General features: G+C 43.3%; 1 protein-coding gene across 3 annotated transcripts in view; it reads left to right on the top strand.

Annotated features, from left to right (window-relative positions):
* SLC7A14 (solute carrier family 7 member 14) overlaps positions 1–19,292 on the top strand; it is a 112,321-nt gene that overhangs the window by 75,950 nt on the left and 17,079 nt on the right. For all 3 annotated transcript variants that reach the window (XM_058730485.1, XM_058730487.1, XM_058730486.1), the window contains 4 exons: positions 4,042–4,278; positions 5,934–6,151; positions 15,434–15,580; positions 18,313–18,521. In XM_058730485.1, the coding sequence (XP_058586468.1) occupies positions 4,042–4,278; positions 5,934–6,151; positions 15,434–15,580; positions 18,313–18,521 (811 nt within the window). The remainder of the gene's footprint in view (positions 1–4,041; positions 4,279–5,933; positions 6,152–15,433; positions 15,581–18,312; positions 18,522–19,292) is intronic.

Genomic DNA, 19,292 nt, shown 5'->3' with positions numbered 1-19,292 from the left:
TAGATAGATAGATAGATAGATAGATATTTATTTATATATATATAGATATATAGATATATAGATATATAGATATATATAGATATATAGATATATATATATCTCCCCTGAGTATGGAAGGTAAACGAAAGAAGAGTCACGTCTAGTAAAAATAATATTTCAGTGTGTAGAAGCTAGAGCATAAGAACAATAGGAGATGTAACGAAGTCATCAGATGTCTGCTGTCACTTGTAGAACAACTGTGAACACAAGTCACATAGGTGTGCTGTTGTATATTCAGAGACCATGACTTATGCTGCTGTTGATGATGTGGTTTTCCAAAATAATGACCAACTCTTAATTCCAAACAAAACAAATTGCAACTGTCCCTCAATTTACCCAGCTGTTGCAGCCCTGGAAAATTCAATGCATATAAAATCATGAGAAAAAAAAAAACTTTGTGTTAATATGTAAAATGGAGATATGGGCACCTGGGTGGCTCAGTCAGTTAAGCATCCCACTCTCGATTTCGGCTCAGGTCATGATTTCACAGTTCATGAGATCAAGCCCCGCATCAGGCCCTGTGATGACAGCACAGAGCCTGCTTAAGATTCTCTGTGTCCCTCTCTCTCTCTCTGCTCCTCTCTCCAGCTCCTGTGCTCTCTCGCTCTCTCTCTCTCTCTCAAAATAAATAAATAAACTTAAAAATGTATTAAAATTGGGGCGCCTGGGTGGCTCAGTTGGTTGAGCGTACAACTTTAGCTCAGGTCGTGATCTAGCAGTTTGTGAGTTCAAGCCCTGTGTCAGGCTCTGTGCTGACAGCTCAGAGCCTGGAGCTGGCTTCCGATTCTGTGTTTCCTTCTCTCTCTGCCCCTCCCCCACTTGTGTTCTGTCTCTTTCTGCCTATCAAAAAAAAATGTAAAAAAAGTGGGTTTTTTTAATGTATTAAAATGGAGATAGATTCAGGCTCAGAAATTATAAAAAGGTTTTTTTAATTTATAAACTTGTTTTCATAAACAGGTCCTTTGGGACCCTCAGAAGTTATGTAAGACACAGGAAAATGCTTCATTCTGTGGGACAGTCCCACACTGCAGAATGTCTAATGGCTCCCTACCCATTGAATGCCTCAAGTGTCCACAATCATGAAAACCTTGGACACCCCCACAGATTTCCAAAATTCCCCCTAGATGGCAGTACTACTTTTGCTGAAAACTACTGGTTTCCAGTATTTTCTCCGGAGCTGCCCCCATTGACTCAAATGTTTGAAAGTTGATTCTGGCTGTGAAACCAAAGAATGGTAACACTAGAAGGGACCCTAAAGTTTATCTACCTGGCCCCTTCACTTTACCCATGTTAGGTAAGTAACTTGCTCTTCAACACTCAATTATTATATAATCTAAGATAAAAACCAAGGTTTCCCTTTCTTTGGTTCTTGTTTCTTATTAAATTAGAAAGATACTTTTGAATATGTTTCTCTTACACACCATCTTTTTGAAAAAAGTGGAGTGATTGACAACATTTTCCAGGTTGTTTTTTTTTTTTTTTTCAGGACATTTGGGGTTGAGATCACTTACTCCTCACCACTGAGGTTCAGTGCCAGGCTGGATAGTCTCTAATGCCCACTAAAAGCCTGGATTCTTGCATACAAATAAATCAGAAAGATGCAAAAATAAAATCCTTTACAATGCATCCAAAAGAATGGTCTCTAGGAGCAGAAATTGTCTTAACTAGTTAGTGTCTCATTTAGTTTTCCTGCTGTTCTTCCCAAACTCCACCTATCAGAATACAAGCTGGACCTTGGGAAATAAACAACTGATGTCATATGCTCCTACACTGTGCACAGCTAAGGGCCTCTTCCTCTGCCTCAGGACAGCAATGCACTGGCTCCTTCACAAGACCTAAGTAAGATGTGGCTATTTGCTAATTACCCTTGGCAAGTGAGTTCTGATGGTGAATTAGGAATTTTTACAACTAATTTGGCAGATCAAATATTAAGGAGAGAACCACTGATTGCCCAAACTTCAAAATATTGCCTCTCCAAATTAAATTTACAATCAAATCAATGCCAGTTTCAAAAGCGTTGGTTGAGATTTTTCTATTTATAAGCCGTGTGCATTATCAGGGGTAGAAAGGGTGAAAAGATGAAGTTCACAGGATGTAAGAATTCTTGGGTAAAACTATGGATCCTATACCCAAGAGCAGAATTAGGATTGCCTCCTAATCCTTTCCTCACACTGCACTAAAGGGCAACCTAATGTGTATCCACAAACCCAACTCTCTTCAGGAGAGAGTGCTTATTCACTCCATACACTCCTCATAGAAAACTCCTCCAGTCCTTCCTTCAGGGACCACTTCCTCTTAGTTTTAGACTCACTCTAACAATGTAAACATCAGGTGTTGGAAGTGGCAATTTAGAACAAGAGGTGGTCAGCCTGTTCAAGGTAATCCCTGTGACAGCAACAAAAAGAAACAACTTATAGTCTGACCTCCAGGAGGGAGATGAAAAACTGGTTTACAAAGGTGGGGGAGGGAGCCGACATAGGAACTCAAAACAAACAGTGGCCTAGGTCATTCAGTGCAGGGATGGATGACTTTGCTAGGCCTGAGAATGTCTCCATATGTAGAACAATATAGTAATTGATGTAAAAGAAAAGTGAACCATGCTCAATGCGTTTTGCAGCAAAATCCATAAAATTCAGTGTAACAGGTAGAATCCTAGAGTGTCACAGTAGGGAGGCCCTTAAGAGAGCATCCCTGTCTAATTCCTTTAGTTTACAGAGAAGGAAGCTGAATATAAAGGGATGAACAGGTTCAAGGCAAAGTTGAGACAAGAGCACAGCCCCCCTGCTCCAGCACTTCACATGGACACCTGGAGAGCCGGCACCACTAAGGGGTAGGAAAAGAGAAAGTGCATCACCTTTAGCCACTCATTGTGCCGTGGCTTCTGACATCTCTGTTTGTGCCTCCTTGCACTGATATCACTCCCTTCAAAGGAGAAGAAATTTGCTCTCTTTATTCACAAAAGAGTGAACTGTTATTCCCCGATTTATGATGAGAGAACCTCAGGGTTGGTCCTTAACAAAATTGGTACTGAAGGTAAAGTTTACTTTGAAATCCCTCCTACAATCCATTCCTGTGTGTTTCCTCCAGGCTGTCCTAGGTTTGTCCTCCAACTTGGCATCCTACCTACTGGCCTCACATCCAGAGTCTCTAGCAAGATGTAGGAAACTCTCCTAGTTCCCAGAAGCTTGGTGTATTCCCAGTCTCTTTCTAATTTAATCTATAATTCCATCAAAGATAGGCAATAGGGGCATCTGGGTGGCTCAGTAGATTAAGCATCCACTCTTGATTTTAGCTCAGGTCATGATCTTAGGGTTGTGAGATCAAGCCCCTCATCAGCTCCACCTAGTGTGGAGCCTGCTTAAGATTCTCTCAATCTCTCTCTCTCTCTCTCTCTCTCTCTCTCTCTCTCTCTCCTTCCCCCATTGGTATTCATGCTCACTCTCTCTCAAAAAAAAAACAAAACAAAACAAAACAAAAAACAAAAAACGAGACACTTACTTATATTTGCATTTTGTATCAATCCTGCCTCCCATATATAGTTCAGAATCTTCATAGATCACTTGAACTATCATTGTCAAATGAGGAGGACCTCTGTAATATGTAAAAATGAAAGAGAAGAATATTATACATAATGTAAACTTAGTATCATCAAGTCATGAACTAGATCGTGCTCATTCTGACACCTAAGGACACCTAAAGAACATGACAGAGACACATACAACAAATAGGAATTTTTCTAAACAAAGAGCAGTTTCCAATAGTCCATTAAAATTAGTTCTGATTCTCTTCCCAAACATTCAGGTTAAAAGTTTTTCAGAAATGACGTTGAAGGACATTAGAATTGGCCTTGAATTTATTCATATACATAAAATTTTGTGTATTTGTTCTAAGATCCCAGAGATTCCCAGTATTTTGTACCCAAGATGGTTGACCCATAACCCATAACCAAGAGGTTATCTCATCTCCTAAAGTCCCCCACCCATATATGCTTTTCCCACGCAGGTGTCTGCTATGCAGAGTTCGGAGTCCGTGTTCCCAAGACAACGGGGTCGGCCTACACCTACAGCTACGTCACTGTTGGAGAATTCGTGGCATTTTTCATTGGCTGGAACCTGATCCTGGAGTACCTGATTGGCACTGCAGCCGGCGCCAGTGCTCTGAGCAGCATGTTCGACTCCTTGGCAAACCACACCATCAGCCGCTGGATGGTGGACACTGTGGGAACCCTCAATGGCCTAGGTGAGACTGCCATATCCTCTTGCCCCAACGTGCAAAATTACCCCAACAAACAAATGGGTTCCTCCTTCAGGATTCAATTTGACAAAATGAGTATCAGGACCCTTAAATATGTTTCTTTCTTCTTTGTTATTTTTTTTTGCAAAGTAATTCTTCTTCTGTGAATCTATGCTAAGGAAATCATTCTAATTTCCATAAAAGCTTTATATGAAAAGATATTCATCACAGCCTTATTTATATTAAAGATTAGAAACCGCCTAAATACTCTACAGTGGAGCAAATGATTAGGTAAATTGTGGAAGCATATTATGTAGCAATTAAAAGGATGATTAGGAGGACTGTTGTAATAATATGGAATATGTTTTTGATGCAATATCATGTGACAAAGGATACAAATTGTATACGCATTATTAATAACTATATAAAAACAAGACCAATGCAGGAAAAATAACAGTAAGGAACTTCTCTAGTGGTTTTGACAGATTTTTTTTTAATTTTTATAAATAAGCATGTATTAACTTTTAAATGAGCAAATATACTTTTAAAAGGGAAAAATGGATTCCAGTCCAGCAGAGGTCAAGGAAGGGGTAATACAACTGGGTGAACACTGAACAGTCAGAAGCTCACATAACAAATACCACTCACTCCATCCACCGCTTGCCTTGCTTCCCATCCTAATGTCTGACTTTAACCTCTCATATTCGTGGGAAGCCACACAATAGTTGGGGAAACTTGGGGGTCTTGTCCCAGAACTTCCAAGTATAGATTCTTGGCTGTGTGCTAGTCATGTGACTTTGGTGTGCCTATCTCAGAAGAATTGACAAAAATGCTAAGCAAGCAGATACCATAAGAAGATAAAAAGTATGAAGACCACATCTCCACAATATACTGATTTCATGGAATTTTTAAGTTCAAAAGGGCCTCCAAAATCAGGTGGTCCAAACTCTTCACTTTACAAATGAGATCCAGGGAACTGAGGCATTTGCCCAAGGCCACACAACCGGTCATGGGCACAAGTACAGCTGAAACTCAGGACCCTGACAGCTGAGGCAGTGCCTTTTCCATTCTGTAGAGAGCAGGAGTCCACTGGCCAACAGACAAGACCAATCAGGTGGGGGTATGTTCACTGCTTATCTTCTCTGCAAACACATACACATAAATGCAAAGAATACTCTTCTTCCAATAGCGTTCAAAGATACACATTTTAAAACTTTCTAAAAATGAAAAGATTACTAGGATGGAAAATTTATGGACTCTATACTGAACAACTGTGAAGATAAACCAGTTTTCAAACGACATGTTAAACCCATGTTTTATACCATCAATATGTCAGTACGGTTCTGACTTCAAATGTTCTGTGCCATGGTTCCCTAGGCTGTGTTGTCATTGTCATATCATGTATCCCAATTTTTGGTCCAGGATATCAGGTCGTCTTACTTGTATTTCAAAATCTTCCCATTTGCAAATAGACACTTGTGGACCACAGTGTAGGTACATGCATTCATACATACACACACTTACACGCAAGCCTCTCCTCCCTCCATGACAAACTGATTACCCTTGTCAGAGCGGAGTGCAAATGCTCTGAAGCGGTGCTGGGGGTTTGCATGGCCCTTTCTCCCCTCTGAACAACATTAACTCATATCTTTGCCCTCTAGGGAAAGGTGAAAAATCATACCCTGACCTTCTGGCTCTAGTAATTGCTGTGATTGTCACCATCATTGTTGCGCTGGGGGTGAAGAATTCCGTGGGCTTCAACAACGTCCTCAACGTGCTGAATCTGGCAGTATGGGCATTCATCATGATTGCAGGCCTCTTCTTCATCAATGGGAAATACTGGGCTGAGGGCCAGTTTTTGCCCCACGGCTGGTCAGGGGTGAGTTCATTTCTAAAGTCTAGTACGGCTAGTGCACATTCTGCCTTCCATCTTGTGGCTAGTCTGAGACATATTTTGAAGAAAATGCTGCTCTGTCCTGTAATCTTCATGGCATCCATTTCATTACTTTTTATCTGAATTTAATTGGAATGCTCTGAAAAAGTGGTTCCTATATAATTTTTTAATTTGTTTCACATTCATTGAGATCCTATTTTATACAAATAACAAGAAAAGATTTTATGTTTTGGCCACGTGAAATATGCCTAATCTTATGCTAAGTGCTCTGCGTGTAATATTTAGGTGTCCTAAGAACCTTGCAAGGAAGATATTTACATTCTGGTCTTATAGATGAAAAACTCGCACTTGGAGAGGTCAGTGTGTGCTCACTATTTTTTTTTTTAATTTTTTTTTCAACATTTATTTATTTTTGGGACAGAGAGAGACAGAGCATGAACGGGGGAGGGGCAGAGAGAGAGGGAGACACAGAATCGGAAACAGGCTCCAGGCTCTGAGCCATCAGCCCAGAGCCTGACGCGAGGCTCAAACTCACGGACCGCGAGATCGTGACCTGGCTGAAGTCGGACGCCCAACTGACTGCGCCACCCAGGCGCCCCAGTGTGTGCTCACTATTAAGCATACAATGTAACTGGCAGAGTCAAGACCCAAAGGCAGGATGGTCTGACTCCAAAGCCTGTACAACTTGGTCCTAGAGAATCTCTGTAGAGTATTTTCTGAGAGACAGACAGCCCTAAATAGACAAGGCAGTAAAGGAGCCGGGAGAGTGGGTGGGTAGGTAAGGGATGAGTGTTGCCTGGGTACAGAACTAGAGAAAGAACAGTTTTTAAATTTAATCCCAATGTTTGGCCCAATATGGAGAGCCCCACTGAAGTCTAAGTGCCGCTGGGCCAGCCCAGTGAGGGCCACTCATAAATCCCATCCCAGTGGTGTGGCTCACAGCACAAAAGTCCACCTGGAGTGGTCTGGAAGTTGACCAGAGAGCAGGCTGGACCAAAAGGACATTTTCCGATCTCATCCCCATGATCTGGATGGTGAGGTTTATGCTAAAGAAAAATGGGAAGGTCAGAGTGGCAAGCCAACTACTTGGCTGATAAATAGTTCTAAATTGTGTCTGGATCCTCTTTCTAGTATGACTAAAAATGCCTACTTTATGAATTCATTGGTAAAATTCACCCACCTATCCCCTTTTCTTTTTTTTAATAATAGAACATAAATCAGAGAATTTTGAGCTGGGAGAGGTCTTAGAAATCACCCGGTCTAGGGGCGCCTGGGTGGCGCAGTCGGTTAAGCGTCCGACTTCAGCCAGGTCACGATCTCGCGGTCCGTGAGTTCGAGCCCCGCGTCAGGCTCTGGGCTGATGGCTCGGAGCCTGGAGCCTGCTTCCGATTCTGTGTCTCCCTCTCTCTCTGCCCCTCCCCCGTTCATGCTCTGTCTCTCTCTGTCTCAAAAATAAAAAATAAAAAATAAAAAAAAGTTGAAGAAATCACCCGGTCTTATCCCCTCACCTAGTAGGTGAAGAAATGGACTGGCAGACGCATGTCCAGGACTCACTCTCCCAGATTTGCTTGTGTAGCTTTTGCTTAGACTAGTTTTCCTCCAAGATGTCCAGGGACCAGAAATCTCTCTTGGAGAATACTCAACTCCTGTTTATTCTGAACCGTGCCACACTGTTCAATGCCAAGAAATAAGCAAAGGAGGAATCTGAGCCAAGATTTCTAGTCTTCTGCTTATCTGTAAGAATTCCACAGTACCGCAAAGTTCATCTCTCCTCCTTGAAGTGAATAAATCCCGAAACTGGTTAAAACCAGAAAAGACAAAGAAACACTGTTGACCTTATTCTGGATCCCTGAGTCTATATTCTCTTGCAATACAAATCGTTCCTTTCCTATCAAATAAGAGAAACAATATATTACAAGAGTGGCAAAGAAAAAAAAGTGTTTTTCCGGAACACAACTGCATTTCCACTGTAGCGCAAAAATTCCCACCATTTTTTTCACAATCTAAGACATTTGGGGGTCATGGACTTACTGTTAGGACTTTGACCAACAGCTAACTTCTGTGCTCTCAGGTTTTCTCATCCACCAACTGGGAAAACTAATTGTATCAAATGTTTGCCAAAAAGAATAACATCTTGGATAGTTTTTTTTTAGTACACATTGTGTGGTTAGCAATAGTGATAATTACAGCAGGAAGAAGCTAGAGTTTATTGACTACCAGTTAGGTACCCAGCATTGTGTTCTATGGATATTATTTCACTCTTATAACAAAACTTTAAAGGAAGTGCTGTTGTCCCCAACTTAACAGGTGGAGAATCCAAGGCTCAAAGAGGCTGGGGAGCTTACCTGAGGTCACTTAGCTAGTCAGTGCCAGGACTGAAATTCCTACTTGGGTCTATGTGACTACGACATGCTTTCTACTTCATGGACTACCTTGTGCATGATCACCCCCTTCCATCTGAGCCTTCTTTAAAAAAATGCAATAAGGTAATTCATCCAACATGTTACATTTTCATTTCCTTTAAGCTTTTACAAAGTCATAAAGTCTTCGAGCTAGGAGGAACATTAAGACGTGGTCTAGCTACTCTTCTTACCTACAGTTGGGCACGTAAACCAACCTAGGCCAAAGTGCATTGTTTACCAAGACAACACAGCAAAACAATTTGAAAACCTTTCTTAATTACTCAGTTCATGTCTACTTTCCAAAATCCTCCTAAGAGTTCACCGAAATGGCATACACTGTAGTCTAGGCCCCACGTAAAGACTAGAAACAATCTCTTCTGTGCCCGTGCCAAAAGAGATGAATGAATCTTTTACCCTTCCCCCTGTGCTTTGTGTTGGGGTATTTATTCTCTTTGGGGGGTCTCCTCTTCCCACTCAAGGGCTCCATATCCCTCCTCAGGATAGTCAGGAGTCTACCTCATCAAGGAAGAAACTAAGTCAAACCAGCCTTAGGGGGTCCCCATTTATACATATCCCATGTTCTCACTAGCTTTTGTGGCGAGAAAAGAAGATCTGAAGTCAGGCATAAAAAAGGAAAGGAAGGATTCTGTTCCTAACACGAACCATTTTCTTTGTGATGCACTCTTTCATGTACACTTTTCATTTCATCTTCACAGCAGCCTTACAAAATAAGGACAATGGTCTCTACTCGTACATCAAAATACCTTAAATTGAGAAAAGTTAAGGCTACAGATCTAGATGGTAATGGATCTGAAATTCAATCCCAGTTCTGCTTCAGTCAGAGCCCTATTTACTCCACTATCCCCCAACCTGGTTTGGACACACGGGACCGATTGCCTCTCTTTGCACCTTTGGCCTCGCAATCTCACTGCAACCCAACCTTACGATCTTGAGTAGGCTTGTCACTGGCCACCAAAAAGGTCTGGCTGGGATTTTGTATTTTTCGCTGCAAATCCATTATCCCTGCAGGGAATTCAAATATGTGCTCTAGTGGCTGTGACTAAAAGCATCAGCTGAGCACAAAGGACAGCCCAGTTTGAGGATGTTGCTGAATCATCCTCTTTTCTATCTGCCCGGCCTTGGATTTCTGCATAGTACATTTCCTCCCTAGCAAACTGGCCTGGACCTGTTCTTTCTCAACTTTGTTTTCTGGTCACTTTTCTAGTCCATGAAGGCCACTTTGGGTTTGTTTTGTTTTGTTTTGTTTTGTTTCTTTTTCCTTCTTTCTTTTTTTTTTTTCTTTTTCTTTTCTTTTTTTTTTATGTAAACTCTTCACCCCAACGTGGGGCTTGAACTCATGACCTCAAGATCAAGAGTTTTGTGCTCTACCGACTAAGCCAGCCAGATGGCCCCTAGCAAGGCCACTTTGAATATGGATCCTAATTTTTAAGGTCTGAAACCCTCTCATGAACATGACATCCACCAAGTGAATAAACACACTCCCTACTCTGTTACTTGACAATTGTCAACAAAAGTGAGTTGACTACTCGACAGCTGCAGACTTCTCCTTAGGGAAAACCCAACCCTTATCCCTGACAAAGGGCCTAGTACAGAGCTCCAATCCACTTTACTCTTCAATCACTTCTGGTAGGATGGGCTGGGGGAGATCATTGTGTTATGTTGGAGATGGTTTATAAGGATGCCAGTACCTGACTTGACACACAATTCTCAAGTACTTTGAAAGGGTTAATAATAAACAATCTGTCCTCTGGCCATAGACCCTTCACAAGCCTACTCTTTCCCTGCCCCAACCACATCCTTCCAAAGAAAATAGCTTAAGGAATGGTTTACTCACTTACAGGTTCTGGGTCAGATGCTGCTTTGGTCTTGAAGAGCCGAAGAACAACAAACATTTTTCTCTAGATCAAGTAACTGCTGGCCCTCAGCTGAACCCCTGCTTCCATCTGCAGTTCTTTAGCCCCTGGACACTGTTGGATGTGTATTGCCTGTATGTTATTTGTTCTTGATGTTATCTTATGGTTTCTCTTGAACCAAATGAGACACTCCACCGCACAAACAGCTCCAAGGAAAATGGTCCTTAGCAAGTATGTGTGGGGAATGCTGAACGCCTCCAAACAAAGGAAACGTTGGCTTTCGTGTTCTCCACAGTTTAATTCATTTGTTGGAACCTATTAACACATTCCACTGTCACTGTGGACAGGCTGCTAATAGATATCCGGAGCTTGAGGGTGGTAGAAAATGCTATTAAAGTTGGAGTTTTGTCTTGTTACCGTGGGAGTGAATTATATAAAGGTGCCCAATTATCTCCTAGACATCTGGCAGACTGGCCAAGGCAGAATATGGAGAGCTGCCTCATTCCTATGCCTCTTGAATATCAGCAAGACACAGAGGGCCAGCTTTTAGGGACCCCACACACTGAACAGCATGCCGCTAATGGCATTGCTCTCGACAACCAAGTAAGCAGAAGCCCTCCAGCAACTGAGGCACGTGCTGCTTCCCCACAAAGGCTCTGTAGAGGGATGAGCTGATCTGGATCGCCTGGCTGAGCAGCTACACCAGCTTTGCCACGGAAAACTTTCCACTTACGTCGTCAAATTAAAAAGTCAATGCTATTTTTTATTTATGCGAAATATTTTTTAAAGCTAGGTGAAAGCACCAACGAACCCAGAAACATGCACATACGCACACTTCACCCACCAATTTCATTCATAGATGTTCACTCCTAAGAACATACGCATTCTTTCATGCTTGGAAGGGAATCCTAATCACAAATACCAATGGCCAGATCTGAGGTCTGGAGAGAGCGAATAATTTTAGTGGTTATTTGGGTAGAGACAGACCCATACCCAGTTTCATTTCCTGGCTCTTTTGTATTCATCAATCGGGAATCATTTGCTTGCAAGGAAGAAAAATTCATTCAAACTAACTTAAGTAAAACTAACTTAGGCAAAAAGGTGATCTTATTTGCTAATTTTATTATCTTCTCCTTGATAATGTGTTTATTTAATCTATAGCTTGTTAGGCCAGGATCTGTTTGATCTTGACAGGTATGCTGGGTTTTTTCTATTTCTCCTCCCTCCCCAGATCCATTATCCATCTTTCATACTCTGTTCTGTGCTCCAGAAGGCCCCTTGCTGGTTGCTCCCTAATGGACTTAGCCAATGGGCCTTCACTGAAATCATTTCATTTAAACCATCTGAGTTAAATTCTGTTTCCTGCCTAATGCAGTAGAACCTCCAAATGTCCTACCTTTGATCTATCCAGTCTTCCTTCAACTATAATGACTTTCTAGTTTTACATAGCAAATTCAGGCTAACAGACATTCTCTTTGCAAACTAATTCTCTCCATTCCCAACTTGACCATAGTCAATATTCTGGTATCTCATCATTTTCAGCAGTTGCCATCTATTTTTTCAATTATTTGGAGAGCAGCAGAATTTGTGTTTCATAAATAACATAGACACTTATTAATCTCATTCAGTTTATTACCACAGTCAATATTGTATTTTAGGTCTTGCAGTATCCTCTAGACTCCAAGTCCCAGGGGGTTAAGCTCACAGTATTTTTGCTCATGACTATATCCACATCCCCAAGCACAGTGCCTGGCACAAGGGAGCAGTTAATAAAATATATGCCCTTTAAAAGAAAAAAAAGGAGGAAGAAGAATTTGTTTATGCCTTTGAGTTTCATCTGTTCTAGAAATTTTATAATAGTGATTAAAAAATACTGCTGATAAGAGCTAATATTTACTAAGTACCTGCTGTAGTCTATGACTGCAGTTCACTGTATTATCTCATTTAATCCTTGTTAACAACCCTATGAACTAAATACCACTTTCATCTCCATTTAAGAAAATGAGGTTCCAAGAGGTTAGGAACTTATTCTAGGTCACCAAGCCAGTATGTGACAGAACCACACCAAGTCTGACAATCTGTAAAATCTGTTCTCCTAACTAAATCCAATCCCCACCCCCAACCCCCAACCTGTGGATGGCTGTGCATGGCGTTGGGATTCCCTCTGGAGCCTACAGTATATTTCTCCTCCAACTGCTTCATGATCAGCACTTCAAAATTGGAAGGTGTCCTCCAAGTCTTCCACTGAGTCTTCTTTTCTTCACCTTTGACATCCCTGGGCCCCCAGTGATTCCTCACAAGGCATGGCTTACAGACCTCTCATCTTTTTCTAGGGTAGATCGGCCCCCAAGTTCTTATTTTAAGATCCTTCCAACCCCATTTCCTCAACAGTAAGCTCTTGCAATATCTGTGAACTTTCCATCCAGAACTGACCACAGCAAATAGGCACAGGGACTATTCATGGCACATCCTAACTGGGAGTGATACATCATCAACTGACTGTCCTGACAGATCTGTATGATTTGCAGGAGCTGTGTGTGTGTGCGCGCACACGTACGTAGGTATGTACGTGTAAAGGAAGAAAGATGTTAAAGGAAGAGAAAGCAGAACCTGTTTTCTGGTAGCTATCTTAAAGCAAGGCTTTCCTTGATTGGGGAGGTTTAGGGAGCCTGCAATCGCAGCCTCTGTTTATCCTTAAAGACCAAAAACATTTGCTAGATAAGCGAAACAAGCACATTTCCAGACCGGTAAACCTCCAGGTACAATGAAGTGAGATCTGTTTTCTCTCCTTACCTGGAGGCCAAAACACTTTCCATTCCCTGAAATGAAGGAGTTTACTGAAGTAAATTTTGAGATATCTCCTCTCCCAGAAAGCAGTCCTCTGATGACAATTCCTTGAGAAGTTCTTTCTACCTGAGTTATTAGGATAGACCAGCAGCTCTTATGGGGTGCTTGGGTGGCTCAGTCAGTTAAGCATCCGACTTCGGCTCAGGTCACGATCTCATGGTTTGTGGGTTTGAGCCCCGCATCGGGCTCTGTGCTGACAGCTCAGAAGCTGAAGCCTGCTTTGGATTCTGTGTCTCCCTCTCTCTGCCCCTCCCCTGCTCATGCTCTGTCTCTCTTTCTCTCTCTCTCAAAAAGAAATAAATGTTAAAAAAAAAAAAAAAAAAAAAAAGGAGTTTGGAATAGACCAGCAGCTCTTAGATTATTTTGTGCCATGGACTCTTTGGCAGTTTGATGAAGCCTATGGACCCCTTCTGAGAATTGTGTTTATAAATGAATAACCTAATTACATAGGAATCCAAAAGAAAGCAAATATATTAAAACATAGTTATAAAAACATTTTTAATTGTGATATAATAACAATGTGCTTCTATATTAGTGTTTTAAATATTAATATCTGTGTCTAATAACTATCGTAATTTGGAAGTAGCAATAAGCACAAGAAATATTTCAAGATCTCTGCAACTATCTACTAGTATAGAAAAAATATCTGATTGCTTTGGTGACAAAATCACAGGTACTATTAGTTTGTCACTTACATTCATAATTAAAAGAAATGCTTATGTTTAGTCAGAGGTTACTAACAATAAAGATATAATCTTTTCTTAGCAAAGTTCATAGACTCCCACCCTGAGTTGAACGGACCCCAGGATAAGAATGCCCACTTAGGGACTTGGAACTTTAGAATCCTAGTGGGAAAGACCACAGAAAGGGCCAAGTCATTTTACAGGTGAGCAAACTTGCTTCTGAGGTTTGAGAAGATATTCAGTTTGTCATGTACCTGGCCGATTCCAGTACTTAGTATTTTATTTACTGAGAAGCCAGTGGGAGAGGTAAGAGTGAAACTTTGGGCACAGGTATCTGCTTGGCACATGTTTTGAATTTCATCATTTGTAAGCTACATGTGGATTGAAGGGGGAGAAATGATCCTTCTACAATGAAGCTCACCCCTGGACCCCTGGCTAGAGCTTGCATGTTGCCAAGGCCCCTGGCCCATACACACAAGTCTAGAAAAAGCTCTCTCACCCTCCCCTGAAAGGACATTCCCCAAGCATTCAGACAGGCACACTTTTTGCTTTCAGCCAATAATGAGAATGCCAAGGTGGGAAAACTTCATCTAAAGTTCAGTCAATTCTTTGGAAGAAAGTAACACACTCCTTAAGAGAAGATTCGCACTGACATCTTGACTTATAGTCCCACCCGCCCTTGCAGCCGTGCAGGCTCAGTCCAACAGGCATCCAGCAGATGTCACTGGTTACCACCTCTCTGACACTGCCTCTCACTGCATATCTTCTCCAGCCTTATAACCCAGCTGGGACACTCGAGCCCCAAAGGGACAGAAAAATCAGACTGTCTCTACCTGTCTCCCCACGGAAGACAGTAGGATATCTGAAGATCTGAAAATCTTTTCTATCATTTCAGATCTAGGTGTTACCACAGAGATGATCTATGAAGGGCACCAATGGTAATGTCAGTAGGACAATTCTTGGTGCAGAAGCGTTTGAGTCCTGTACCCTAAATGCTGAAAGCACACCTCACGTCTCTGTGAAAGTCACAAGTAGCTCCTCACATTTCCAAACATCCCCTAAGGGAAGTCATAGGACCCCTGGTTGTGGTTGAGAACCATTGGAAGAAAATAAGGCACGGAGAGGTTAGTTAATGAGTTCCGCAAGACATAGGGATAGCCAGTTTATTGATTTACTTATAACCCCACTTATTTCCCAAAATGATTTGAATATGTTGAACAACCCAGTGTTTATGTGGCCATAAGTCTTCTTATCTCCATTTTACCCATGAGGGAATTGCCCAGGATCACACAGCTAGAAAGCACAGGAGATCAGAACTCAAGTGCTGAGCACGAGACCCACCATGTTATTCCCTCTGCTGCTCAGTGACGCGGCCGAGCACTGGGCAGTTGTTGGTACCACATGTTAGGCCCTCGTGCTGCCCTGACACTCTGAGTCTGAAAAATGCTATTGTCCCACCAGGTGCTGCAAGGAGCAGCCACGTGTTTCTATGCTTTCATTGGCTTTGACATCATTGCCACCACTGGAGAGGAAGCCAAGAATCCCAACACGTCCATCCCTTATGCCATCACCGCCTCTTTGGTCATCTGCCTGACAGCATACGTATCTGTAAGTACTACATCCTTTTGGGACCATCTTGATGGCCTTTTCATATTTGACCTTAAAAAGTAGCTCTGGGGGGCGCCTGGGTGGCGCAGTCGGTTAAGCGTCCGACTTCAGCCAGGTCACGATCTCGCGGTCCGTGAGTTCGAGCCCCGCGTCAGGCTCTGGGCTGATGGCTCAGAGCCTGGAGCCTGTTTCCGATTCTGTGTCTCCCTCTCTCTCTGCCCCTCCCCCGTTCATGCTCTGTCTCTCTCTGTCCCAAAAATAAATAAAAAACATTGAAAAAAAAAATTAAAAAAAAAAAAAAAAGTAGCTCTGGGACTGGGTCACCCTCTGTCAGGAAATGATCCCTTCCTTGTGCTGTCTCGGCGTTTGTATGCATGTGTCCATGCACCCTATATCCCCACCCACCAATGACAAGAAGAAAATCAGCACTTCAAACTGGAGACGGGGGCAGTCTTGACCTCTGAGTTTCCATCCCTGCTCCTCCGCACACACAGGCTCTGGGTATCCACTACTGCCCAGGGGACGGTATACAGGGAGTGGGCTGCTGTCCAAGGAGCTCAGATCATAGGCTGGCAGTAACGGGTGGGTGTGCAAGCAGAGGCATTGTGGACCTCTGTGCACCCTCCTCAATGCTCTTCTGTCTTCTGGGATCTTCCCAGCAGCGGGAGGCGAGGCTCCTCCAGAGTGGGGAGACAGTACACCACCCTCCTAGAGACACTCTTCCCCTTAAATCTCAGGGGAAATGCCATTTCTTTCTGCTGTTGCTCCCTCTTTTTATACTGGCCCAAGCTCATTTTTCAAGTTTTCCTGCCAAGGGGAATCCTTAGAAGGAAGCCTGCAGCTTCTTGTCATCTCAGGATCAGACGCTCCTCAAACTTGTGATGTGTCATTTCCCAGTTCCCATCCCAGAATTTCTATCACAGAAATAGCTCACTCGCAGCCAACATCCTCCTCGGCCCCTGGCAATGGAGAGAACCAGCCAACAAGTCAATAGGTGTGTGGTCACAAAAATGTCCCAGGCCCTGGGGGTCCCACTCACTTCACTTACCACAAATAGGAAAGATCCACGGCTGTTACGTGCACCCCTGCTGCAAAACATAGGAAAAGCACCTCCTTCCCAAAAAACAAACAAAACAGAAACAGCTTTAGCAACTACTTAAGGAAGCCAGACCAGCGGCTGGCTTGATCATTAGGGCAAGCTGCAAAATAAGATTGTCCTGGGCACCAAAGGAAAACACAAGAGCAACCATGGATGTGGTTTATAGGAATTCACTTGTCCCTGGCAATTGTTTTATGGGTCAATTATCACCTCCCCTTGAGCACACACAGACAAGTGGCTTCATCTTAACCATACTCTGATGATCCCTGCAGACAGTGTTCAGGCCATGAGGGTGGTGTGGGGCAGAGTATCTCAGGGCAGAGATGCTCTGCTTTGCATTTCCCCTCTTATTCCTCCCTCATGTACCTCCCCCTCCTCCAGCGGTCAACCCCTGCTGCATACATAATAACGTTGGTCATCACAATTCCTTTCTTAGAATAGCGCCTTATAGACTACAGACTACTTCTATGCATCTGCCCACTTTTTGCCCATCCGGATCTAACATGAGCAGCCGACTCAACGCAAACTGCTGTAGGAATCAATCCCACTGTCTCCCAGCCCACCCCATGTTGCAAGTGGTGAAGCTGCTGGGAAACATCCCCTTCTAGAACACACGGCCCTTAACCAGGCCTCAGGGGCTGTTTGGTCTTGCACCGGTCAGCAGGCTGCCATTCCACCATCAGGAGAAGAGCCAAATTGCTGGGCTGTGGTGGTCCATCCTGCTGTCCTCCCTAGCAGCCCATGGCTTTACTGGAGGATGTTGGCTCCCGAGGAATATGCAAAGAAGTTGTCTGGAAATGCACCACCCTCTCCCGTTCAGGCTCTGACCTCCATTCTTGATGCCAGCATTGGCCCCTGCAGGCCAAGGGGAGCCTGGACCTATAACTGGTGATTTCATTGCCTGGGGCCATGGAGGGAGGGTTGTTATGGCCGATTTATGACATATGAAGGAAGATGGGTCCTAGGAGCCAAGTGATTCCTGACTAAGCAAAGCCACAGTAGTCTTACAACCCCAGAGTAGGACCGGGTTCCATCCTGATGCCTTCATTTGTGGGCTGCCTGGCTCCTGGCGCTGAGCTACAGAGAGGAAATGGAAATCTAGTCCTCATATGGGTGCCCCCTGTTAACTGGCTATGGACCTGTGATCACTTATCTTTGGAGTTTTTATCTCTGATTTTCAGAGTGAATGGGAGAATACATTTAAGACCATATAGGATCCTGAAAGTATAAAGGAAATGAGAGTCCTGCCCATGTGGGCAGGGTGCTCAGGGCCACTGCCAGGTCCTGGCTCCAGCACCTTTGGCTCCAGTTCCTTCCATGTGATGGTATCTGCCCTTCATTGAACTGTCAGTGTAGTTCTGCTGTTGTGGGGCTTAGATACCTGCATACTTATTCCTCAGATATGAAAGCCTGAGAGAGATATTGAGGACCATCTTGTCAAGTCCACTAAATTCTAATGTGAGGAGAAAATACTGAGACCAAGAGGTCCAGATGCAAAATGACTGGTCTAAATTAAGGGCACATGCCAAGAAGTGACAAATCCAAAGTCCAGGCCTCTTCGCTCTCCTATGGGACATCCATCCATGCTGTCAGTCCTCTCCACCTCCAGCCATGTTTTCTCTTGTTTCAACAGGTGAGCATAATCTTAACTCTGATGGTGCCATTCTACGCCATCGACACGGAATCCCCACTCATGGAGATGTTTGTGGCTCATGGGTTCTATGCTGCAAAATTCGTAGTAGCCATCGGGTCAGTTGCAGGACTGACAGTCAGTTTGCTGGGCTCTCTCTTCCCAATGCCAAGGGTCATTTACGCCATGGCTGGTGATGGGCTCCTTTTCAGGTAAGGACTATGCTTTATGAAATTAATTCTGCTCTGCCATGCCTGTCCAGGGAGAATGTCACCCACAGTCAGCCTGACTATAATTTTGATGTGCGTGTATGTCACATAGACGATGGAATTTGTCATATATCCTAATAAAGAGTTTGAGTGAAAAGAACGTAAGCCCCATAACAGCCCCTCAGTTTGACTCTGGGTCTCCCAATCTAGCACAAACTGGTATACTCCCCCTAACTGCCCCTCCCCTCTTGTTTGACACTGTGTGTTGCTTTGTGAAGATTGTGGGTGTCAAACTGCTGCACTGAGTGACTTCCAGAAGGAAGGACCCCTCCCAGGGACATCTTAGGCCTGCCCTCACATTGAGGTGAGGTACTGACCATCTCTCCACAGCCCCTCTGAAGGTGAAAACATTAAAAGCTACCATCACAGGGAGTATAAGACCATCTGAACAGAACCTAATAACAGTAGCAACAATAACTACCATTCATTGAACATTTGTGTACCCTGGGTGCTTTGTATACAGATCCCATGTAGTTGTCACAATAACCCTGTTTTGCAGACAAATATAGTAGATGAGTATACTTAGAAAGGCAAAAACACTTACCCCAACCCCCCAGCTGCTGAGGGGAGGCCGGGATTTGAATCCATGACTGTCTGACTCCAAAGACAGGATTTTCAAGCACTCCAATATATTGGCTTCCAGCCCCCTACATTGGCCATGAAGTGGTCAATCTGCCCCAAGGAAATGTGGCCCATCTCTCGATTCCCAGTGCC

The sequence above is a fragment of the Neofelis nebulosa genome, chromosome 5, assembly GCF_028018385.1.
Source record: "Neofelis nebulosa isolate mNeoNeb1 chromosome 5, mNeoNeb1.pri, whole genome shotgun sequence".
NCBI lineage: Eukaryota > Metazoa > Chordata > Mammalia > Carnivora > Felidae > Neofelis > Neofelis nebulosa.
Note: the sequence above shows the minus strand (reverse complement) of the source record. Positions and strands in the feature narration are given on the sequence as shown.